Source organism: Lacerta agilis, chromosome 2 (genome assembly GCF_009819535.1).
Source record: "Lacerta agilis isolate rLacAgi1 chromosome 2, rLacAgi1.pri, whole genome shotgun sequence".
In the NCBI taxonomy this organism is placed as follows: Eukaryota; Metazoa; Chordata; class Lepidosauria; order Squamata; family Lacertidae; genus Lacerta; species Lacerta agilis.
Genome location: NC_046313.1, coordinates 20,355,277 through 20,381,548, shown reverse-complemented (window position 1 = coordinate 20,381,548; position 26,272 = coordinate 20,355,277). Strand labels below are relative to the sequence as shown.

Sequence of the window (26,272 nt, the reverse complement as noted above, 5' to 3'; positions counted from 1 at the left end):
ATTTTCACTTGTCCTCTATATAGAGAGGCTAGGGCAAAATTACTAAGACCAATAACTCAGAAACTTGTTGGCATGCCCGCAGAGTCACACCTTGCCTTACTCCTGCAAGACAATGATTCTTACATAACCTTGCAGGTGGCAAGGTTTTTAAATTCTGTTCTATCCCAAAAAAGGCATTGCGGCCAACGATACGACCATTAAGATTTCTGTTTTTCTCCCCTAGATTGCAGTTTCAGTACCACTGTGTTTGAGCTGTGTCTGTGTCTTTCGGTGACAGCCACGATACGGTCTCCTGTGGACTTGGTGCTTCAAGTGTATTTTGATTGTTGTAACTTCATGTTTTATATTGCATATTTCATGATTTTATGGGCTTATAGCCACAATAAATTTTGAATTTGAGTACATTTTAAAGTTGTTTTCCAGTGAGGCATCAGGGGCAACAACTCACATCATCTTTGACCACTGGCCATGCTGGCGAGTGCTGATGAGAAAAGTCCATTGACATCTGGAGGTCATCATGTTGGGTACCCTGAGATACAGTGTCTTATCCCCATCAGACAGAGCTAACTTGGGATCTGGGCTTCCCTTCATAATTACTGACCATAATTAATAGCCATCTTACATAGGGACGCGGGTGGCACTGTGGTCTAAACCACAGAGCCTAGGGCTTGCCGATCAGAAGGTCGGGAGTTCGAATCCCCGCGACGGGGTAAGCTCCCTTTGCTCGGTCCCAGCTCCTGCCCACCTAGCAGTTCAAAAGCACGTCAAAGTGCAAGTAGATAAATAGGTAGCGCTCCAGCAGGAAGGTAAACAGCGTTTCCGTGCGCTGCTCTGGTTTCGCCAGAAGCGGCTTAGTCATGCTGGCCATGTGACCTGGAAGCTGTCTACGGACAAAGGTCAGCTCCCTTGGCCAGTAAAGCCAAGTTGAGTTGAGTGCTGCAACCCCAGAGTCATCCGCGACTGGACTTAATGGTCAGAGGTCTACAGCACATATGTGAAGATCCTATACAACCTGACTTCAGTGACTTTCAAGTTGTAGTACAATAATATAAAATAAAATATAAGAAATAAAAGAAGCAATAGAATTACATTTAAAAGTCATACAGTACATTACAATTGCTACAACAGGCAGAAAAATGGTTGATCCACCAAAGTCCTCAGCAATGTTAATAATAATAATAATTTATTATTTATACCCCGCCCATCTGGCTGGGTTTCCCCATGTTCATGTAGTTCATGTGGGGGAAGTTTGGGAACTGCTGAAGAATATTATAAGACGGTACTGTGCAAACTAAATTGAGCATCTTTATTATTGGAAAAGTAAGTGAACAAAAATGTAGAAGACATCTCTAGTTATGTCTGCCCATGTTGAAAGCATTTTTAGATTGATACATATAGCATTAGAGACTAGAGTCTGTTTTGTTTCGGCACAGATTGCAGAATGATAGTTCTCCACTTATTTGCTTTTGCCAAAAATTCAGCAAGGCATGCAGGGAATTTAGGCTGTTCTCAGTTTAGGAAATTCAGGTATTGTATCATTTTAAGCAGTACTGTCTGAAGCATGCACCAGTCTTTATGATAGACAAGTTTGGGCTCATTGTAAAAACAACCATTAAGTAGATAGAATAACTGAGATTCCACTTTAAATGAAGCCCCATAGCATCATAAAATAACACTATTTCCAGTGGAGCTTCATATAATATAAGTAAATTCAATGAATAGACCATGTTGTAATTAGAGGGAAGCAAACTGTATATTTGATTTTGAGGGTAATGATATGCAATGAGGTGTATTCATAAGCAAGCTAAGTAAATTCATTGCTGCAGAAAACAGGTGCAGTGGGGTTCTACATCCATAAAGTATTAATGGCTAATTTAGTGTGATTACACAAATTATAATGGTTGTTAGACTCCTATCAAAAGGCATTGCATTCTCGCATATGAAATGAATTGTTCCCACAAAATAACCCAAATTCCTGAACCTGGAGGGGGGGGGGAAGCTATATTTGCATAAATCAGCATGTTTTTCAGGCATTTTTCCAGGGATGTGATAACTGCTTTTATGTCTTTTTAAGCTGATTTATCCCTGTTGTTTTGTCTGCCAGGGTGAGGTAGTTAGGACATTAAGTTGTTGTTTTATATTGTTTCGTTTTCACTTTTTGTATGCTTTGAATCTTTTCTAGAAACAGGCATTTAAGAAATTAGGGTGTTGTTGTTTTTTTAAAAAAAAGCAAAATTTGCATTTAGTTGGCCAAGTTAGAAGTGTAAGAAAGCTGAAGATTTGCAGTGGAAATGCTGACACAAGGGATTGTCAGCTGCTTCTATATTGCTGAATACAAGCCAACAGCAGTTCAGGGTTAATGCCAGTTCGCAAAGATTGGAATCACAAGTTGGAGCTTACTGGCACCTTGCCATAATATTTCTCTAGTTCTTGTTTCTTGCAAAGGAGAGGGGAAAGCACTAGCACTGCATGCATTGCTTTTATTAAAATGCACACAGTATACAAATGCACAAAGTATACAGTAACCTGATTCAAAAAAGAACAGGCTAACCTCTGGGAACCTTAGGTTTTAGTTTTAAAGCTTATGCAAACATTACTGCCTGCCTGATGTTCTCCTACTAAGCATGGTTGGTTGCCCAGTAGCAAGGCCCTTGTGAATTTCCATGGCTGCATTCTGGATAGTAGAGTTAGGTGCAGTTTTCAGAGAAGATCAGAGCCAGTTAACCAGCAACTGCGAAGAGACCAGTGCTTGGAGTTGCAACCTCTCCTGTGTACATTTACTTGGAAATAAGTCCCGCTGAGTTCAGTTAGACTAGCTCCTAAATAAGTGTGCTTAGGGTCGTCTTAGAAACTAAAATAAAATTTCTTTGAAAGATATAGAATTTTAAACAATATTTTTACTTCTAAAGATTCTAGTTTGATGCACAGTTTATAGTTGATTTTTAAGCATTGTATTAGTAGTGAGATGCCTGGATTAGCTAGCTAAAAGGTTACTTTGTAGTTTAGTACATACTTTTTTTAAAAAAAAATATTTGTTATGTAATTTATTTATTTGTTATGTAAAATATTCATGCTTATGCCTGAATCACTTGTAAATCCCACTTTGTCAAAGGCAAAAGTTTTTCACTGCTATTAATTGCTGAGTTTTTGTCCCGTCCCCGTCCCCCCCACTTTTTCCCACTGTTTGGTATGTTGTTGCACTATGGTGATAATTCAGTGCTGAACAACAAGGACAAAGTCTGTGATTAAGATGCATTGTTATGAGCTTTGCTATTTTATCATGTTTCCAGTTGCCTACTTTTGAGTGCTACAAGCCTGGATTATGATCCCCACAGATGTAAGTTAAAAAATGTGGATAAATATCAGTATACATCAAGGTGGGATTTGGGAAGGCAGGAATAATACAAGGTATCAGTGAAGTTAACTCTTTATTCAAAGAAACAAAACAGCTCAGGCCTAGTGAACACAGCAACTCTTCCCAGCAGGTCTTGCCCCAATGAGGACTGAAGTTCCCTGCCTTCCCACAGCTCCCTAAGTCTCCTCCTCCCTGGGTTCTTCCCAAACAACCTGAGATTTCTTCACCTCATCTGTCTTTACTCCGCCCTCTTCACACCCCTGCAGGTTCTGGGAGACCAGAGGGGAGAGGAGCTGGTCACAGCAGGAAGGAGAGACTCCATGGCTTCTTCAGCGGCCTGCCTCATCTCTGCCCCTTGATCCCCCCTCCTCTCCAACTTCCGCTGCTGCCTGTGGTTCTGGACTGCTCTCTGATGCAATTTCTTCCCGCTCACTAAACTCTGTTAGCTCTTCATCTTCCGACACCTCCTCCTCCCAGTCTGCTCCCTCTTCTCTCTCTGACCACTCTTGTCGTCCCACCACCAATCCCCTGGCTTCTTCCCTGGGGGGTTCCCCAGCTGGGGCCTCCCAACACTCCTTTGCATCCAGCATGATAGTATATCTACTAACAGTGTTTAAAATTCATGTAATTGATGTAATGCTAAGCTATAATTTGGCGTTACTAGAACGAGCCACTGTGATCCTCCCTCCTCCTCCTTTTTCTTCCAGCGTAGCATGAGAAGGGACATGGAAGCTTTTGCTTCTGTTTTGCAGCCTAGCATGTTGTCCAAGTTCAGACAAAACTGTGTATAGTGTCATCTGGTTCGCACATAACACTATGTAAACCAGGAGTCAGCAAACTTTTTCAGCAGGGGGGCTGGTCCACTGTCCCTCAGACCTTGTGGGGGGCCAGACTACATTTTTTGGGGATTGCTGGTGTTGGTGTGACATGTGAATGCAGATGTTTCCCAGTTCCTGCTGACAAATATAGAGTACTTTTAATATATTCCATTTGAAACAGCAGTATAGCAGCCTTCGCAGGATTTTGCCTCTGAGGGAGAGTTCTTCCATTATAGCCTTCAAAATACGTTTGCTTTGCTTTTAGCACTGCACCTATCGATCAGTAAAGTACTTTGAATCCATCTGTCAAACTAGTATGGCACAAAGTGTAAAAGAGCACTCATCTTGCATTATGTTATCAGAGCTATTCAGAAAAAATTATCTTTTAGAAGCACTGCTGTCTTGTTTACTGAATTTTGCTAGAGGTATTTGCAATTGGCTGGATTTTTAGAACTGGTGCTAGTTGTCCTTGTCAGCAGTGACCTATGGAAGCAAAATTCAGTGATCCTATCATCTTAAATAGCACTGTCTGAAGCAGACACTAGTGTTTATGATAGACAAGTTTGGGATCATTGTAAAATTAAGCCATTAAGCAGATAAAATAATTAAGATTCCACTTTAAACAAAACCCCATAGGCTCTTATCAAAACAGGATTTTGTGCAGCTGTGTCTCTAACTGAACCACACTTGACATCACATGATATTGGGGTGGGGCAAATGGGCATGGTTTCGGAAAAATGGCCTCTCAGGCCAGGTGCGGAGGCCCTGTTTAGCCTGAAAGCAGGAGAATCCTACTCCTAATTTAAACCATAGTTTAAACTTTCAATGAGAATTTTGGTCTGACATGACAATCCTTGGTTTGGTCATAATATATTGCTTCCAAAAACCTGAAACCTCCCTAATTTCCTCTGGATATCATAATATTTATTAGGCCTTTCTACAATCCCTGCATTGTTAGGAACACAAAATGTTCTTGCCATTTGCTTCCTGCTCCTTGCCAATATAGAGACGCAGATTGGGAGCCTTATGTTTCTTTCCATCAGCTTTAATCACTTAAAAAAAGCCAAACTTAAATATCCACAGCCTGATTGCAAAACCAATCAAATTATCTCCCCTGCAGGCTTCAAGAGAATTCTAGGGTATTTGGCTAGAGGAAGCACCAGGAGAATTAGCCCTAAACAGAAATAAATCTTGTACACTAATGGCTCCTTATTTTTCTACTAATGAGAAATCTAGAGGGATTAAACTTCCATCTGTGATACAGTGCAAGAAAGAAGTATGGATGAATTAAGATTCAGGCACTCAAATAATGAGTCATTCTGATTTTAAGTTCCAGTTGAAAGAGGTTGGGGGAGATGGAAAATTACCTCTTAATTTAACAATGGATAAGAGAGTAGGGGCAACATAGTGGCTGAAACATCAACCTGTAAGTCAACAAAACCTTGGTTCATATCTCAGTGCTCTGCAGCCTGGCTATTGTTATGTGCAACAGGGAAAGCAGGCCTGTGCAAAGTTCATGTTACTCTTCTAGTATAGCAGGGATGTCCAACTTACAAGAGACTGCGATCTATTCCCACTTTTAAAAAAAACTGGCGGTGATCTACCCATTGGATTGACAAAAAGTTGAGCTTTTTTTAGGAAGCCAAAGTTGCTGAGCTTTTTTGGGGGAGGGGGAAGGATCTTGCGATAGACCACGATCTACCACGGACACCCCATGATCTACCAGTAGATCGTGACCGACCTGTTGAACGTCCCTGTAGTATAACATCTGTGTGACTTTTTGAATCAAATACAGTGGTACCTCAATTTACAAATTTAATCCGTTCCGAATGCACATTCGTAGGTTGAAAAATTCGTAAGTCGAGTAAACCGCATCTAAAACCGCCAACGGATGTCCTTCGGATGTCGAAAAATTCGTAGGCGTGCGGACACTTTTTAAATTCGTAATTCGAAAAGTTCGTATGTCGAGTAATTCGTAAGTTGAGGTACCACTGTAGTTTGAGGGAGGTGGTGTCACAACCCTGTGCTAAGAGGAGTGCATGTGTGGCCTGGTTCACATATCACACAAAATCATTGTTTTAAAACCAACTGTGGTTTATTGTGAATGAGCAGTGTGTTGGTACATGCTCCTCCAAAAGTTTTTGGGATGCTCCTCCCCTGCTCCTGCTGCACCACAGAAAATGCAAGCCACAGTCTGGCTGGACATGTCATCCAAAACCAGGCTCATGGTTTATTTCCTCCAAACAAACGTCAAGTGGTAACTAAGGTTTGTTCTTGACTTACTGTTTATGTAAACAAACCACAACCAGACTTCATCCACAGCATTACAGATGGAGGAGGAGTAACTTTTGACCAGTGTGCACCATCACAAGTGTGATGGAGAAAGCAAGAGGTGAGCTGACTAAAAACACCTTGGTGGCACAGGACATCTCTCTGATGATCTGATATTATTATTATTATTATTATTATTATTATTATTATTATTATTACATCTGAAGGCAGCCCTGTTTAGGGAAGCTTTTAATTTTTGATGAATCATTGTATTTTAATATTCTGCTGGAAGCTGCCCAGAGTGGCTGGGGAAACCTAGCCAGATGGGCGGGGTATAAATAAATTATTATTATTATTATTATTATTATTATTATTATTATTATTATTATTATTATTATTGAGTCTGCTGGCCTTGTAGGAATGCTTTAAGTGAGACTCTACACATAAATTTATAAATACAGCAAATTCACAAATGAGCCATATTACAAAGACAGGTTAAGTCTCCAGTTCTCCCTCCTCCAAAGGAAGCCAAACCCAGCAGCACTGCCCCTAGAACTGCTTAATAACTTATTAATAAAGTGCTGAGCAAAGAACAGTATGTTTTAAAAATAGGGATTTCTATGTATTTTTGCAACAACTGGGATATTAGGAGCAAGGTACCAGAGGAGACACAAGGAGCTACTGTGGGCAGAGGGGCTGTCACCAGCGGGAAATAGCTGTTGTGTCTCCGAGCAGTTAGGCCACACTGCTTGTATGATGTTTCCAAACTATCAATTGCAAGAAGAACTGTAATTTTTTATTATTTTTGTAACACGTTGCTCATTTCTATCATTATTACAATAAAAACTGAAGAACTGGAAAGCCTTCTGATGTTGTCAAATGAAATGTCTCAGAGTTTTACTATGCAGAATTGGATAAGATGACAGGGAGAATTCGAAACCGGTGGGACCAGAGGTTCTTGGAAGATTGGAATAAATTTGAGAACTATTTGAAGAACAACTGTAAACAACGAATTACGCTAGTAGGATTGCAAGAAGTTTTGTAAGGAGGACTATATGAAATATTACAGAGAAAATTTAGGAAAAGGATAATTTGTTATACAGTCATACCTCTAGATACGATCGCTGCGGGTTGCAAACGGCGCAGGTTACAAACGCGCCAAACTCGGAAGTACCGGAACGGGTTACTTCCGGGTTCAGCAGTTTGTGCATGCGCAGAAGCGCCGAATCGCAACCCGTGCGTGCACAGAAGCGGTGCTGCAGGTTGCGTTCTGCTCAGGATGTGAACAGGGCTCCAGATGGATCCCGTTTGCATCCAGAGGTACCACTGTGGATTATTAAAAGTAATAGTGAAATTATGGAAATACAAGATTGTTATGAAGATGGGTATCTGAAGAAGTGTGCATGCACACGAAAGCTCATACCAGGAACAAACTCAGTTGGTCTCTAAGGTGCTACTGGAAAGAATTTTCGATTTTGTTTTGACTATGGCAGACCAACACGGCTACCCACCTGTAACGGGAAATCTCTAGACGTGGTTGATGGAAGTCCAAAATATTGTGTGTGTGTGTGTGTGTGTGTGTGTGTATGAGAATGAAATATCTCAGAGTTTTGTTCCATATTTTGAGAATCTTGCTTGTAGTTGCACATGGTGCCAGCCTGTAACTATGAGATATTGCCAAGAACATACTCTGCTGTTTTTGGAACCAGCGCCTTTGTTCCTTAAGACAAGCTGTTACCGGTTCATAACATTCATGATTAAGTTTAGACTACATGCCCATCAGAACATTAAAGTGTGTTTGTTTTACATCTTGCAGATATTTGATAATGAAGCCAAAGATCTTGAGAGAGAAGTCTGCTTTATTGATATTGCCTGCGACGAAATTCCTGAGCGCTATTACAAAGAATCAGAGGTAGGTAAAGACCTTAATGCTCTTGAGCAGTGTAGATTTGCATTGTGCAGAAAGCCCATTCAGACATCCATACTGCTCTGGGATAAATAGTCTTGACCAAGTGTAGTTTGGATATCTCTTCTGATCCTACCAAGTGATAAGAATTTTTGCACCCACCAAGTGCCGATTAAGTGCATTACACTTTCTTTTCCTCCTCCCTTCTCACACCTTTTTCCTTACATTTGTCATGACTTTTATAATATAAGTCTGCAAGCAGGGATTGTCTTAAATATGAAGCTTAAGCTGCTCCATGGGCCTTTTTGGCTAAAGAGCTGAGTTAAAATGCTTTTGTTGTTGTTCAGTCGTGTCCGACTCTTCGTGACCCCATGGACCAGAGCACGCCAGGCACCCCTATCCTCCACTGCCTCACGCAGTTTGGCCAAACTCATGCCAGTCGATCCGAGAACACTGTCCCACCATCTCATCCTCTGTCGTCCCCTTCTCCTTGTGCCCTCCATCTTTTCCAACATCAGGGTCTTTTCCAGGGAGTCTTCTCTTCTCATGAGGTGGCCAAAGTACTGGAGCCTCAACTTCAGGATCTGCCCTTCCAGTGAGCACTCAGGGCTGATTTCTTTAAGGATGGATAAGGTTGATCTTATTGCAGTCCATATGACTCTCAAGAGTCTCCTCCAGCACCATAAAATGCTTTACGTACCAGTAAATATGTGCTGGAATGACTTAGTTGCATATCGTTTTGACTTTACTCAATACTTTTCTTGTTGCATGGAAATGACAGCTCCAGGGAATTTCCATAGAATTAATATGCCTTCATATTTCTAATAATACACTATTAAACTGAGTGACACGATACGATTTTGCAGCATACAAAATCCAATATATCTTGGCAGCAAATGGGCTCTATTTGTCATAGCTCATGGGCAAAGTTATTCAATTATCTACATGAAAATTTACAACATCAATAACATTTATTACACTGCAGCAACACATCTTATGCCTAACTGCTATTATCATTATGGAGTTGACAAAAGGCTAAATCTAAACATTTTATGTTGACTTTCTATACATTAACACAGTGGTATAATGCTGAAACCATATATGATACTAAATGCTGAAGGCAACAGTTGTGACCTGTTTTAAGGGCTGTAGACCAGAAACAACATGGGTGATGAGCTGAAAAGTCTGCCCTCATCCTCCATCTTTAGCAAAAAGTCTGGAAGGCAATTATTATAATTCCCAGTTGGAGTAGATAATAAGCTACATGAAGACCAAAGCCCCTAGCCTTGATTCTTTCTTCAAGAATACACTTTTATGAAGTGTTTTGAGACAGTGTCTAAAATGTTAACAGTTGGATAGCTAGTATTGACATAATTTTTGAATATTGAAGCTTTGAAACAGAATCAAAAGCTCTCCCATTTTCCCAGAGGATGCCTCTCCCACAGTGGAAAGGGTGAAAAAAGCTCTCTCCATTCTAATTTGAGAGCAGGGGTAGGCAACCTAAGGCCCAGGGGCCGGATGCGGTCCAATCGCCATCTCAATCTGGCCTGCGGACGGTCAGGGAATCAGCATGTTTTCACATGAGTAGAATGTGTGCTTTTATTTAAAATGCATCTCTGCATTGTTTGTGGGGCATAGGAATTCATTCATTCCCCCCCAAAAAAAAATATAGTCCGGCCCACCACATTGTTGCTGACCCCTGTTTGAGAGTCCCATTTGCAGTTTTGTCTGAAAGAAGACAACCATGCAACTGTGTCTCTTTGGAAATCCCTGGGCCTAAGAGTAAGAAGGGCAACAGTGCAGCTGCAAGGGGCAGAGACCCAGCTTGGGCATTGTGGGGTGGGTTGCCTACAGCGGCAGAATGTCCTGTGTTGGCCCTGTAAAGCACAGATATGGAATTGGATCCAGCTACAGGGCTGGATACAGAGCTGGCCTATCCTTGATGGACCATTCTGACCTTTGTGGAACCATCCACCTGACATCATGACATCAGGTGACTCAAGCTATGACTGCAAATGAAGAATATTGCTTTGCCGACCTTCCTTGAACTCAAGCTAAAGTTGCAAACAAGAAATCTTGAGGGTGGACAAAAATGCTCCCATTTACTGCCAAAGAACTGTTGCAGCACTAAAGTCAGAAACAACCCTGTACCTGCTGCCTTTTAAAGATCAACCAGAGGCTTATCTTGGATCTTAGTTATTGTTAGGAGAGCTTGCAGCTTTGGTGAGTTAAATCAAAAATATCATTTACAGTTTTGGAATTCAAAGGCTTTATTCATGCAAGATTTCTATTGGCAGGATGAAAGAGAATAGCAAACTTCTTGTCTCAACATGTTGGGAGAGAAGAAACAAAATGGCTCAGCTTTTAAGAGTAGAGTTAACTTAGACAAAACAGTGCCCTCATGTGATTTAAACATGCATTAACTATACAAATTCAATAAATAAAAATATTAATAACTAGAAGCTCAAAGTAAGTAAATGTATTTGCTTTTCTCCAATAGTACTTTGGTGCTTAGCATTAACACCCCTTATCTCTTATCTTAGCACTTAAAGCAGAGGGGCCAGATCAGTGCTCCAAGCCTCTTTATTTGGCCCTCAGAACTCCTCCTGTGTGACACATACTCCTCAGCCACATAACCTCTCCCCAGGCCACACCCCTACCTTACCCTACTATGTACCCTCCTTGAGTATTTTTGCATTGTGGGACCATAGCACCAAAATCAAAGAGACCAAAGAGCAGTAGGCATTCATCTCTGATGTAGAGCTAAGCACCACAGCACTAATATTAAATTAGCATATTACTATGAAGGAAAACTTAGTGAATTTTATTTCTATATTCTCTACAAATGGACAGTCCACAAAACATCTGCCCCTTAAGTTCAAGGGCACACATAATTTGCAGGCACAGGTCCAGGGGGGGGGGGGGAACGCCTCCTTCACTTACTTTCTGGACTATAAACCTTTGAAATAGTAATACAGTATATAGAATACCAATGTTCCTGAAATAACAGTAGTAATTAGATAGATATAAATACAGAGGGGGGGGGAGAGAAGAAAGGGCACCCCCGCCCCAGAAAGTTTTCAGAGACTGATGGTCCAATATTCCATTCTGGAATAAGCCATAAATCAGTCTGTAAAAAAGAAATACCTTTTTATGATGTGTCAAAATCAGTGTGTATCTCATTCAATCTAGATTGTAGGATATCAGCTAAGCATGCTCAGCACATGCATGACAAGAGATACTGTCTCATTGCTGCTAATTAGAAGAAATCGTGTAGTAAAATTATATCTTACAGAGATAGGATCTGCTTAAAATAAGAGTATCTAATATAAACATTAAATTTTCCCCTAAAAATCTTTAAAATTGATTAAGGTAAGACTGAAGATAATCAAATAGTAAAATGTTAATCAGAACAGATCTGGAAATAGAGGGTTGTATCCAACTAAGATCAGGTGTATTGAAATTAATGGACAGAAGTTAGTCAGGTTCATTCATTCTAATGGGTCTAACATAAGATGCAGCCCAAAGTCAGTGACCAGGATCCAAAGAGCTGCTGCTGACTAATCTGCCCTCCACCTCAATGTCATGCAGCCCAAACTATTGAAACTCTCTTCTGTTTAAAAACAGTTTTCTATTCGGAGGCAGCCAATGTGGTGCTGTGCTATTAAAGAAAAATAAAATCTTAAGTCCACTTGAACTCACAGAGGCTGGTTCTTTTTAGATGCCTGCTGTTTTATTTGCTTTAGTCTTCAGAGCAAATGTAAATCCGCTTTTTAATAAGAGAATCTTTTTTTTTTAATTAAAGAAAGTTTTTGTGCTCTTTCCGCCCCAGCACAGATGCCTGTTCAGAGCAATGGAGCTCACTCATGCTTAACTGTCACAGGGATGCAGCCAGCATCTGTCTGGCTTAGAAAATAATGGTTCCACTTGCACCATAATAAGACCTCTTTTATCAACTTGCTTTAGAATGTCCCTCTCCTCCCCTCTGTGCTTCTGTCAGCTCTAATTTATGAGGCAACCTCATTTTGACAGAATAATTTTGCTAGCAAATGGCATAAATTGCTCCATGTTTTCAGTACATTGTAACGCCAAGTGCAGAATGCTTTAAAAATAGCATGTTCAGTATTGAGGGTTAACAAGGCAGAAGTACTGCTGCCCATGCTTGATTTTCTGTTGGGTCCAAAGAAAAATAGGAAGCCAAATGTAATTATTGTCTTCTGTTTTTTTTAAGGGGCGGGAGAGATTGTACCAATTTTCAATCATATTTTCAAAAAGATATGTTCTGAAAACACTGAAGAAAATGTTTCAGATTTGCATAATTGTGAAGGCAATGAGCACTTATTTGGAAAATATAAAAGTGTAAATAACTACCTGGTACCATCATTGCAGAAGTACCTGCAACATCAAAAGCAAAAATCTGCAATTGGGCCATTCCATTGTCACGGGTGGGACACTTTGACCATGTTTTTTGGTATTCGCACATGTGTAACAATGTAAATATACATAAAAATTAACAACCAAAATTTAAACTATGTTCTTAATAAGATACTGAACATTTTACTAATTTATTATTATTTTTACGGATATTTTTGACAATTTTATTAAATGTTAAAAGTGTTGTCACGGGTGGGACAAAAAAAGGACATGGAGCTTGAGATAAGTTTGATTTATGGAAAAACTCTGTGAGTTGGGAGGTGAATCAATGATAAACTCAGCATATCTGTTTAAATCAATGTTTATTGGTTACAACTATGCAATCAGGAATTAAGTTTAAGAAATTTAACGATACAAAATTAAGGAAAAAATGCTGTCACGGGTGGGACAATCATCAGAAAACTTTTAACTTGAACACTTCTCTGAAGACTACGTGGGTGGACTTTTGAAAAGAAGGTCCATAAAATAAACTTCTTTTGTCTTTAGCTTTTAAAAAAATGGTTAGACTGCACGTTTGGAATCTTCCTCACCAAAGTCCAGCGCTCATCTAGCATTCTTATCAGGCTCATTTTTCACGGAATGGCCCAATTCGCTTTAATAGTCCTGGTAGTCTATATTTTAGGAGGTTGCTTTATGAAAGGCTGACACCCATTAAAACCATATTTCTAACTTTGCTCTGAACCCAATGCATATAATCCATATTTAAAATAGACATTACTGTATACATATTTTAGACAACTTGTGCTTACGCTTAACCTATATTTCAGGTTGTGAAAAAAGATTAATTTAAATATATGCTATTTTCTAATCTTGGGTCACAATATTATAGAAATAAAGGTAAAAAATTCCTCCTTAACTAATTTTCCTTCACTGTATGATTATATATCACTTGAATTCAGAATCCATACATACTCATTTCAGTTTAATAATCAAGTTGGTCTTAATAACATTTCTATTCATCAGATTAAGCTCTAGTTTGTTTTTGCTGGGAGTGGGGAAATTGTGTGAAGAGCTCTTATTTTTATTGCCATTTAGAAAATGAATATAGTTCTTCACAGCTCTGTGGTGCTAAAGTCACAATCTCTGAGTCTTGCCAAATTTAACAAGTTTGAGCACTAAGTTGAATTTGTTGGTCACTCAGGTGAACAAATTAATTTGAAACTGATTATCAGTAATGGCCATGACCTTAAAAAGTATATGACGCTTGCTATTAATAGCAGTAGTTGTTGTTACCGTATTGGCCCAAATATAAGCCGTACCCGAATATAAGCCGCACCTTTAAAATTCCAGGGGGGGGAGGAGAAAAAAAGATAATACCCCAATATAAGCCGCTCCCTAAAAATTATGCAGGCACTCACACCCGTTCCGTTTTACCATATGTCTGTTTCAGCATTGATATCATAAAAGCCAATTTTTGTAAGGTTGCGAATTTAAGCCACACTTTTAACTTTTCACAGTCAGAATTTGGAGGGGGGGAGTAAGACTTATACAGTCATACCTCGTGTTATGTTTGCTTCACATTGTGGCTTTTCAGGTTATGAATGAAGCTGTCAGGGAACTGTCAGGAATGCTTTGATGGTGTTTCCTGCTTGGCAGGGGGTTGGACTGGATGGCCCTTGTGGTCTCTTCCAACTCTATGATTCTATGATTCTGTCCCCAGCTCAGCGCAGGGTGGTGGAAGGGCTCTTGGGATGTTACAGAGAGCCCCAGCCCCACCTGACCAGCAGCACCTCCTCCTCCATCGGTGGGAGCTGCAAGGTTTCCAGCGGGGAGGAGCCGGCAGCTTTGGATCTTGAGAGCAGAGGCTCTGGGGATGTTAGAGAGATCCTGCACTCCCCTCGCTCAGCGGGTGAGGAGGGAGACACGCCGGTTCCGGCGCCCCAAGTGCACAGAGGGGTGAAATGTAGGGAGAGGAGGCGGAGATTTGGTATACTGAAACTCTGATGTTGGGGTCACAGCTGGAAGGGGCCACTCCCAGATTCTGTGAGTGAGTGATACAGACATGAACTTGTAGCTCTGCACTGTAAATAGCATGCACAATAAACCTCTTAAAAGACGGTTTGGAATCTTGCCTGGTTACTCGCAAGCAACCATCCCACGGACCTTACAGCAGCAAACCTGGAAGTGTTTACTTCCGGGTTCGCTGCACGTGCAGAAGCAACCTGCGCACTTCGTGCATGCGCAGAAGCGATGCTTTGCGCACGGGCAGTAGCAGCACTCTACTTACGGACTTTTCGGGGTGCACCTGAACGGCACCCCGAAACGGATCACGTTTGTAAGTAGAGGTACCACTGTATTCAGGCCAATACAGTATTTATCTTTAGTATTACTCCTTACAAGCTAGAAAACTCCTTACAAGCAATAAAACATCTATATGATGAATAAAAACCATAAAACCATCACACTGCAAATTAACATAGAGCAGCACAGCTAAAGCATCCTCTTAAAATCATGCCAACACATCCAGTTTAATAATAATTATTAATAATAATTTGGTTCTACACAAAGAATCATGAGTAAAGCTAAAAACTGTTATGTACTGCAAACTAAACGTGGATTTTGGTATATGTTCGCTATATGAAGAATAACATAACCTCGATCTAATTTTTTGGGTTGCATTGAAACCACAGCAGTGTGGGAAGCAGACTTTTTACATCATTTTTTTCCTCTCTGGGTGGATCTGGTTTCTGCTTGCCAACTTCCTCTTTCCATGCCCCTTACTTCTGTTTTCTTTCTTATTCCTTTTGCAGCAGTTGGGTGTACTTTTGGCAATGGAGCAGCTGTGGGTTTGTTTGTTTGTTTTTTTACTGTTAAACTCTCAGCTTTCTGCATAAAATGAAATCTCAGGCATTAGAGCAATACATAGTCAATAAATCACACATCTTGTGGAGGAATAATGATGATGATGATGATGATGATGATGATGATGATAAGGGCTTCACGCATAAGCACTACATCACTTGCGCAGATGCACAGTGGAATGGACTCCTTTGGAAGGTGTCCTTTGGAGCCAGCTTGGTGTAGTGGTTAAGAGCGGCAGACGCGTAATCTGGGGAACCGGGTTCGTGTCTCCGCTCCTCCACATGCAGCTGCTGGGTGACCTTGGGCTAGTCACACTTCTTTGAAGTCTCTCAGCCCCACTCACCTCACAGATTGTTTGTTGTGGGGGAGGAAGGGAAAGGAGAATGTTAGCCGCTTTGAGACGCCTTCGGGTAGTGAAAAGCGGGATATCAAATCCAAACTCCTCCTCCTCTTCTTCTTCTTCTTCTTCTTCTTCTTCTTCTTCTTCATTGGAGGTTTTTAAGTAGAGATTGGATGGCCATGTAAGATGGGTGCTTTAGTTGAGATTCCTGCATTGCAGGGGGTTGGACTAGAGGACCCCCAAGGTCTCTTCGAACTCTACAATTCTATGGTTCTGTGAAATGAAGGGAGTGGCAGGGGAAAGGAATTGGCTAATAAGTACGACATTCCTTGTTGTTCAGTCGTGTCCGACTCTTCGTGACCCCATAGACCAGAGCACGCCAGGCACCCCTATCCTCCACTGCCTCCCGCAGTTTGGCCAAACTCATACCAGTCGCTTCAAGGACACTGTCCAACATGACATTCCTAGTAGAATGAAAAAGGATTCAACTTCAAAGGCATACAGATGTGGACTGCTGAGATCAAATTCAAACTGAAAAAATTGGGTTTTGGTGAGATCAAGCCGCCACATGGACAAGCCCTTTATTTAATACATTTAAATGATTAAGGCATTACCATGTGCACCAGGTTACAGAACAGTATGGAACTAGGAGAAGTGCTGCAATCAGAAAAGGTATTGTAAGGTTGTTCAGTGATTGCTCATGAGTAACCAGCCTGACTCCGAGGTTCCTAAACTAAGTTTCTTTATTGTGCAGATATGTACAGTGCAGCGACAAAAAGTACGTCTAGCTCATCCTTCGCCAGAGTCCGGGAATGACCCCTTGCGGTTCTTTGCCCAGCATAAAAGCCGCGGGATGCGGAACCCCCGCCTACCCACTCTGCGTTCTTCCCCCCTGCGCAAGTGGGGAGATGGAAGAGGTGTCTCCCCTCCAGCCTCTGCTTGGTGCGAGGGGTCTCCTTCCCTGTCAGAGCCCTGACTCCTACTTCCCGGTCCCATCTCTCCCTCCCCACTAGAGGGATCACTGCCTTCCTCACTGGAGGAAGATGAATTGCTAAGCAGTTGGGGCGGGGGCTCGCGATACCGATAAAGCCCTGGCAACTCTTTGCCTTGAGGTGAGGGCAGCACCCTGACAGGTATTAATAATCCTTTTCTCATAAATGGGTCTCCCACTTTATCCTGTCTATTTGTAAACTCATTTTATTTCGGCTTTAAGCCCATAAACATAACAACCAAAAACAGAAACAGAACATCACAGACTGGTTTACAATTACTAACAATAAAATAGCTTTAAAAATACCTGTCTATTTGTAGTTTTCCAGTTCCCGAATGCTAGATTTAATCGCAACGTAGGATTAAAGTTGGAAGTCATTCCCACAGACCTTCAGAATTCAACACTGTGCTTTTCAGATTGTTCCATCAGTGCAAACATTTCACCTTCCCAGGTAGAACGAGTCCCCCTTCTTCTCCCCCCATGTGCTGTTTTGGGGGATCTTCTCACTTCCCCTAGAGCCAATTTTGCGGGGAGGAGACTGGGAGAAGCCCTGTTGGGTAAGTGGAAGTCATTACGCAGGGCTTCTGCTGATGGGACTTGTTGGGTGTCTATACACAGCCCAAGTATGAATTGGGAGTAAAACCAAAAACTACTCAAACCAAAATCAAATCCAATGTGTTATTTATTGAGCCAAACCTGTTGTGAATGTGGTTGGGGTGCCTACTGTACAGTGGTACCTTGGTTCTCGAACGGCTTCGTTGTCAAACAAATTGGCTCTTGAACAGCACAAACCTGGAAGTAAGTGTTCTGGTTTGCGAATGTTTTTTGGAAGCTGAATGTCCGCTTCCGGTTGAGTGCAAGAAGCTCCTGCAGCCAATTGGATGCTGCGCCTTGGCTTTCGAATAGTTTCGGGAGTTGAACGGACTCCCGGAAAGGATTAAGTTTGAGAATCAAAGGACCACTGTACTTAAGCGCACATATTCAGCAAAGAGCTTCAAGACTTAATTTCACTTCTGTGGAAAGAAATGTGCAAACCTTAAGTGGTCTTGCACCAGTTAGCAGCTGAGTTGTATATTGGGACATGATAAGAGGATGTCAAAGCGTGACCAGAAGTGGTACTGGGCACTTCTTATATATCTTAGGTCACAGGAAACTAGTGCAAGTTATTCCTGATCCACTGGCTTGGCTTACATTACTGCAGCTGAAGCTGGTTAATTATTACTAGCAGGACAAAGCCCTTTTGAAGTGTGTTACTCTTCTATCCCATTTATCAATAATTTTATATAATATTCCAGCACAGATACTTTTCCAGCATGAATTCATTATCTCCTAGAGTTCTTTCCTTTCCATTTTGCAGGATCCTAAACACTTCAAATCAGAGAAGACTGGGAGAGGCCTATTAAAAGAAGGCTGGAGAGACACTCAAGAGCCCATCATGTGTTCCTACAAACTGGTGACTGTGAAATTTGAAGTATGGGGGCTTCAGACTCGAGTGGAGCAGTTCGTTCACAAGGTGAGTGAAAGACGGTTTCCCAGTCTCTCTTGCCATCCTGTTATGTACGTGAATATGAACAGAAACAGTAGTGTGTATAAGCTAGGAAGTTGATGTGCAGATCTGGTTTCTGTGTTTCCAATTACAAACTCTGTCCATATATTTAGCCAGGGGTTTAATGTATAAAGCACCACAGATTTTGAAACAGTTTGCATGTCGTCAGTTGAAACCAATTTAGTTGCTACAAGATCCTCAAACACCTTCAAAGGAGAACTCTTCTTCAACAAAAAACAAACAGCGGTGCAAACAATTACATGGCATGAAATAATTTGTCGATTTATTCTGAAGAAAGGTAGAACGCTTCTGTCGCAATAAGGACAATTTCCATGCAAATCTGCACTCTTCTTAATTGTATTACAATCCTATTTATCTCAGTGAGACATGTGTGGCTATATCTTGATATACATGACTACACATAATATGAGGTCTATGCATAAGAATCCATTTATAAATCTACCTGTGTATGATGTCCAGAAAAAAAGAATGCCAGGAGTCAAAAGGAAATAAGGAGAAAAAAGCAACAACCAGAAGTCAATGTTAACTATGGGGTTGTTGTTTTTTTTTTTTTGCTACTATCAATAAACCATAATCTGAAGCCATGGTTTTTTGTTGGCCTATTAACCTTGGTTTGTTTTAACACTGGCTTGATATGTGAACCCCGCATCCTCCCTTAACCATGGTTTGTTTGGCCACTATAGTCTACACGTTCACCAGGCTATGAAAGCATGAGGCAAGGAGAACTTGAAAACATACAGATCTTTGGAGAAACAAGCCATGAAACAGTTGTTGTCACCATGATGCTGTGATCATACAGCATTGTGATGGATGCAGCCAGCAAGGTGAAATGAGCAGAACGTTAGGCCAGGATCAGGGAGATCCAAGTGCGAATTCCTATTCAGCCGTTAAATTTACTAAGTGGCCTTGGGGCAAGCCATTATCGCTTTGCATGCTGTCATGAACATGAACTAGGAAAACCCCACCCTGAGTTCCTTGGGGAAAGCAGGATACAAATGCAGTTGCTATTCTCCCCCCCCCCCCATGTTAATATTGTGAAGCATGAATGTAAATAATTCTTTTTATCCACTGCGACCGGGAGCTCTAGTTACTAGCATCTAGAGTCCTATGTAATAAAATTCAGGCTGCATGTGCAGGGAGTGCAGACAGGCAGAAAGTCCCTGCCAAGCCTAATCATCGCCAGATTCTGTATGCTCTGCAGTTCCACAGCTGAGATGGGCATAATGAGCACATGCAAGTGGGAGGTCTGTCCCAGTCCAGCCCAGTTGCCAGTGGCATCAACATGCTCTGGTGCGGGGCATGCAGCTGGGAACTGCTCATTCAGCATCTGGGTTGGTAGCCCCAACACAGCATAGTCACCACTGACAGCTGCATGCTCAGCAGGGATGCAGCTGATAGTGTCTCAGTCAGCTTGCAAGGGAAAGGCAAGAGGCAGATAGATGGGCTACCACTTTTCTCCATTATATTCCACCGGATTGTGATGGCTCAACTTACAAAGGCAGCCTAACACATGCAATAGGCGGTGTTTCAGGGAAACCTACTGCCAGGGAACTATCAGTTCTAAGTGGGATGGTGCAGGGGCTGTGGAAATACAGAGAGCCCCAGCGCCACGGGGACAGCAGCAACACCTCCAGTGAGGAAAGCGGGACGTCCTTTAGCAGGGAGGAGAGACAGGAAGCCAGTCAGGCGAGGAGGGGGCTTGAGTATGCTGCAGAGCCCCAGCGCTCACCTAGCCAGGCTGGCAGGGAGGAAAACACAATGCTTCCGCCGCCCCAGTTGCGTAGAGGAGTAAAACGCAAAGAGGGGAGGAGGAGGTTTGGGGTGCCGAAGTTCTTTTGCTGGGGGCGCTCCCGAAAAGCGCCACTTCCGGAATCTGGGAGTGACTAAGCAGGTCATGGATTTTGGAGCTCTGCACTGTACATATTTGCACTATTAACCTTGTAAATAGAAGGAACAGAGTCCTGCCTCGTTACTCATGAGAAACCACCACCCGAACCTCACACATACATTGGAGGGCCTGGGTTTCAGCTTCCTACTTTGTACCTACATTTGCTTCCAGGACCACATTTCTCCATGTCTCTGGTGCCACTGTGCATCAGTCCTGTCTGCTCTTCCCAAGAACTATCAACCAGCCTGTCGAAGAAGCTTACACATCAAGAATGTAACTACCCTACATTCTTTTGTGTCTGAGAGAAACAAACCCTTGAACTATGTATATACTTGCGCATGCGAGGCTGCTTGTAACTTATGTACTCAAAATTCTGCACATTTTTGTTTATCTTTGGTTCAAGGTCTAAAACAGGCAAAGAAGAACAAAGTAGGAAAGAAACCCTTGCAGATTATAACATGGGATGTGGAATCTATAAGAGTAATATTAGAAAGCGAATGTTCCTCATTTTCATTGCATGCATGCTTCCTCTTTGGACACTTGGCATCCTAGTGCATGCTCAAAGTGTCCACATAATAAATTCACAGTTGTAGTGAATAGTTCTTCCTCATTTAAAAGACCTTGGAATTTGCTCCCGTCAGCTTTGAACTAATTCTGTATTCCTTATAAAGTCTCTGACCTGCTTTTTGAAGAGGGTGTTCTGCAGTGAGTTGTGGCTAGAGTAGAAGTTTTACACTTCCCCACAATCAATCAATCAATCAATCAATAAACAAACAAACAAATAAATAAATAAATGCAGAAATAACTCTAAAGAAATTGGCACATTCCAGGTCATCATGCGTGTTGGCAGAGCGTGCATAAGTCCGTCCCATTCCTCCCTCTTCCAGGTCCAAAAATGGCTCGCATGTGCAGTCCTGTGTGCTTTGAACACACACACAATGGTCATTCCTTGTATGTAGTTTTTATTTTTAAGCAGAAATATGTATTGTTTGAAAAAATAAGAACCTTTAGCACAGTGCTGCATGTAGCCAACTGATTAGGCTAAAAGCTTATCTTTCCCATGGAGATTTCATCCAAGCATACTGGGGGATGGTGGGAGATGCTGACTATTTCAAACTTCAAGATGTTCCTGGGATTCAAAGAGACAGAAAGTTGTGCATGTTGTAGGTTTATGAGTCATGTAGCAAGAAATGGCATGGTGCCATATCCTCAGTTCCATCTACTTTCATGCAAGGTCAGGAATAATCCCCACCCAACCCCAACCTAGCAACACAGAGTTGATCTTCACTTTCAAATTGCACATAACGCGCAAGCTTTGCATGTTGTATCTCCCTTAGGTTATAAACAACCGGTGCACGAGAGCTACGAAAGTAGGCTGGCACAGCTCATTGGGGAAAATTCCAGCTGCAAGCCACATCTTTAGCAATCCTTTGCAAATTCAAGTCCCCAAATCCCATCCATGCTCAGAAAAAGGGTCAGTTGTTGCGCTTAGAATCAAGGTGGCGAGTTGTCTTGCAAACTTTAGTAGAAGTAGCAATATCTCCTCTGTGAAGTAGGTTGTTGTCGTTTAGTCATGTCCGACTCTTTGTGACCCCATGGACCAGAGCACGCCAGGCACTCCTGTCTTCCACTGCCTCCTGCAGTTTGGTCAGACTCATGTTGGTAGCTTCGAGAACACTGTCCAACCATCTTGTCCTCTGTTGTCCCCTTCTCCTTGTGCCCTCAATCTTTCCCAACACCAGGGTCTTTTCCAGGGAGTCTTCTCTTCTCATGAGGTGGCCAAAGTATTGGAGCCACAGCTTCACGATCTGTCCTTCTAGTGAGCACTCAGGGCTGATTTCCTTAAGAATGGATCGGTTTGATCTTCTTGTAGGCCATGTGAAGTAGGTTAGGTAGAGAAATACTGACAGGCCCAAGGTCACCCAATGAGCTTTATGGCTGGGTAGAAATTTGATCCTGAAATCCCCCTGAATTAAACCTTTCTAACCCAGGTTTAGCCAACATGGTGCCCTCCAGATTTTATTGGACTCCAACTTCCAGAATCCTTAGCCAGCATTACCAATGGTCAGTAATGATGGGAATGTAATCTGACACCGCCTGGAAGGCACCACATTCTAAACCACACTGGGTTTCTGCCTCAAGCTGTATATCCTTGATGCTAGTCTGTAATCTTTTTGCCCTTCAGGCCCAGAATTCAGAACTGATTCTGAATGTTTTTCAGTGTCCTCACTACTCTCTGCATCGATCAAAACTGCAGAATACAACATAGAAATAGGTGAAGAAGTTATACATTTCAGTGTCCTTTACTTTGTAAATTTGTGAAGAAGGCAGGGGCAAAGAGTGGAGATATACCACAGAGGTCCAGACTGTGGGGAGCCTAGAAAAATTAATAATTAACAATTTGGACTGCAATTTGGTTTTTAAATTTTAGTTTATTGTTTTTAATTGGATTACAGCCATACCTCACGTTGCGTACACTCCGTGTTGCGTACGTTCTGGACACGCACTCCCACACCCTGGAACTGTTTTCGGGAGAGTGCACAACCACTGGATGCGCATAATGCTTCTGCGCACTTCGTGCATGCACAGAAGCACTCAAATTGCGCAACTTCCAGTTTTTCGGGGGTTTTTACGTGCGTTTGAGTTACGCATGCACGCGTTATGCACGGCAAGCCGTAACGGATCTCATGCATAACCCGGGGTTCCACTGTATATGTTAACTGGCTGTTTTTATTGGAAAATTAATCAAAATGATTTTAAAAAAATATTTTGTAAATTTGTTGTAATATTTAAAACAGTTTTTTGTGTGAAACTTAAATATCTGTGCATGACAAAAGGGGAAAATAACTCGCAAATAGGTATTCCCTCTGTGCTGTTTCTGCTTTGTGCTTGCTTGGTGGTCTCATTTTGCTACAGATAGAAAAGTTTAGTAAATCATCCCTTTATGGTACACACTGTAATTCTGTTTCCCTAAGGTACAAGCTGTTCTACTTTTCTTTTCCCTGGGAAATGCCCAACACATGGGATAGGATATAATTTTTGAAGGGCACTGGCCTTTCATATATGGAATGGACATAATCAGTTTTAAAATGAAAGCCATGTGAATATCATTAGCCCAGCTGCTGAAAATCTGGCTATTTGTTGCACCTCTTCGTACTTGTGTCATCACAAATCTGTCTGACTGGTGTTTCTGCTGCCTGGCACAGTTTTTATGGCACTGTTTGTGTGTGCACCTTTCAACAAATGGGCATTACAAAATTAGCAGTGGCTTTTCTGCTTATATTTGGGAAACAGGGAAATATTATGTTTAGATTGGCATGGGGGCTCCATTTGGATGGTGTTAGATCTATTTTATGCATTAATTTATTGATTTATAACATTACTTCCCATAAAATATCTTGAAGTGATTTTACAGTAAAATCATTATTTTTAACAAAATAATTGTTTTGATATGTGGAAATGTTTGCATATATGGGTGGCGACCATTTTACATGGGCGTCCCGCTCCTGGCTGCTGTTCTGCCCTCTTCCAGTTCCAAAAGGACCCGTGTGTCAGTGGCCGTGTGCCAGTTGGACATGCACAAGATGGTCATTGCCTATATGGAATCCCCTTTAATTGTTTTGATTGTTAACTTCATTCCAAGATAGATAAAGACTGGGATAAAAGATTCTCATTTTAAAAGGTTTTTTGAAAAAGGAAGGTCTTCAGTAGGCATCAGAAAGGCAAAGGAGACTATCTGACGTGTGATGGGAGGGAGTTTCGAAAGGTAAGTGCTGCCATGCTGAAAGCCAAATTCCTATATTTTACAGAACAGATCTAACAAGATCAGGCATAGGCAACCTTCGGCTCTCCAGATGTTTTGGACTACAATTCCCATCATCCCTGACCACTGGTCTTGTTAGCTAGGGATCATGGGAGTTGTAGGCCAAAACATCTGGAGAGCCGAAGGTTGCCTATGCCTGAACAAGATGATATATGCAGGTGTCTCTCTCCTGCAGAGCACAGTGACAATTGGGTGTATAAGGGGTGGTCGGTTCTTTTACTTAGCCTGGTCCCAAACTGTATTCACCAGAAACAGTAATTTGAATTTAGCTCAGGAGGTAATTGAAGCCAGTGCAATTCTTTCAGCAGCAGCATGACATGTTAGGGGAGGAGGTACCTGTGGCCCTCCAGATGTTGTTGGACTCCAACTCACATCAGCTCTGTCAGCAATTTCAATGTTCAGGGGTGAAGTGGGTAGCAGGCCAGCAACATCTAGAGAGCCAAATGTTCCCCACTTCCAATCTAGTGCATACCTCTTTTATGATGCTATTCCTAACAAAATAAAAAAATTAAAAAATTCTTTCCAGTAGCACCTTAGTGACCAACTAAGTATGTTCTTGGTAAGAGCTTTCGCACAAGAACAAACTTAGTTAGTCTCTAAGGTGCTACTGGAAAGATTTTTTTTAATTTTTTATTTTGTTTCGACTACGGCAGACCAACACGGCTACCTACCTGTAACTGATGCTATTCCTGTTTGTTTGTTTGTTTGTTTGTTTGTTTGTTTGTTTGTTTGTTGTCAGAGATGTCTTTAACCCTTGTTCTGATTTACAGGTGGTCAGAGATATATTGCTGATTGGCCACCGACAGGCTTTTACATGGGTGGATGAGTGGTATGGTAAGTCGTGTTTTCAAAATAAACTCACATGGACAAAAGGATTATCTAAGGCCTTATTAACTGCACTCAATGCTTTTTTCTGCTCTGGTAGTCTTGTTGAGGCAGCCATCACAAAGGACAGATTTTGCATTTCTTTCGGTGCAATCTTATACATGTCTAGTGAGATGTAAGTTTCACTGAGTTCACTGGGGCTTATTCCAGTATGGGATTGCAGCCTTATACAGAGCTCACACAGAATGTATCCTTCATAGCCAATGTGGGAGAAGGAATTTTTTTAAAAAGGGGCCAATTTAAAGAGTGTGGTTCTAATCCAGCCACTTTTTGTTATTTGGAGTGTATATAGAATTGACAGTTGTGGTTACAATCTTGCAGCAATGTGTGTTCAGTATTATTTAAAAGCATTCATAGATAAGGAAATAGAGATACGCTGGCATTATGTGAATAGCCTTAAGTTACTTAAGTCCATTAATTTTAAGGAATCTACCCTAAATTCAACTAATATTGGATATCACTCTGGATATGCATTTGTCACCTGCTAATGTGTATATACATTATGTGTATATTCATTTTGGGTGATAGTCTTGTGTAAAGCTGTCCTAAGACCTTCATTTTCAGGTTTACCCAATGAAATACAAGTAAGCCTACAGAGTTTTGGTTAAAAATAAAAAATGGCAAGTAAGCTACAGAAAGATAAGTATACAACTGAATCACCCCCAAAACTACTGCAAATATAGTAGCAGGAGGAAGAAAATCTAGAAGAGGCTTGGACAACAATGGAGCTTAACAAGTTCAATCTTCAAAGCACACTTCACAGGTTAATCACCCTAGCAGTCTGTGAAATAAGGATTATTATCTGCATTTTACAGATGGGAAAGTGAACAGGAATGATTAGGTGACTTGATCAAAGGAAAAGTGAGTGTCAGAACAAGGATTAGTGCTGTCAGTAATTAACACAAAGATAGAAAGGTGAAGGGTTATTAGAACTAGTCCAACACTAACTGTCCATCCTCTGCCTTGAGAACATTTCCTCTATGGAGAAAAAACAAAAAAACAAATCAAGTTAATTCTGCAGCTCCCTGTTTCTAAACCATTATTTTTAACCATGTTGTCCCACCATTCCATCTGAGCTTTGTAAAACTGTTTCCCAACATAAGGGATTTCTGGTATTTCAGCTTGCTTCATTTTCCATATGCCATTATGTTATTAATACAATAATAATGTTTTCATTATGAATATAATATTA

At 41.4% G+C, this 26,272-nt stretch overlaps 1 protein-coding gene across 3 annotated transcripts in view; it reads left to right on the top strand.

The window, feature by feature from the left end:
- Window positions 1-26,272, top strand: part of PITPNC1 (phosphatidylinositol transfer protein cytoplasmic 1) — a 132,122-nt gene that overhangs the window by 91,648 nt on the left and 14,202 nt on the right. For all 3 annotated transcript variants that reach the window (XM_033138882.1, XM_033138881.1, XM_033138880.1), the window contains 3 exons: window positions 8,261-8,356; window positions 18,275-18,430; window positions 24,966-25,029. In XM_033138882.1, the coding sequence (XP_032994773.1) occupies window positions 8,261-8,356; window positions 18,275-18,430; window positions 24,966-25,029 (316 nt within the window). The remainder of the gene's footprint in view (window positions 1-8,260; window positions 8,357-18,274; window positions 18,431-24,965; window positions 25,030-26,272) is intronic.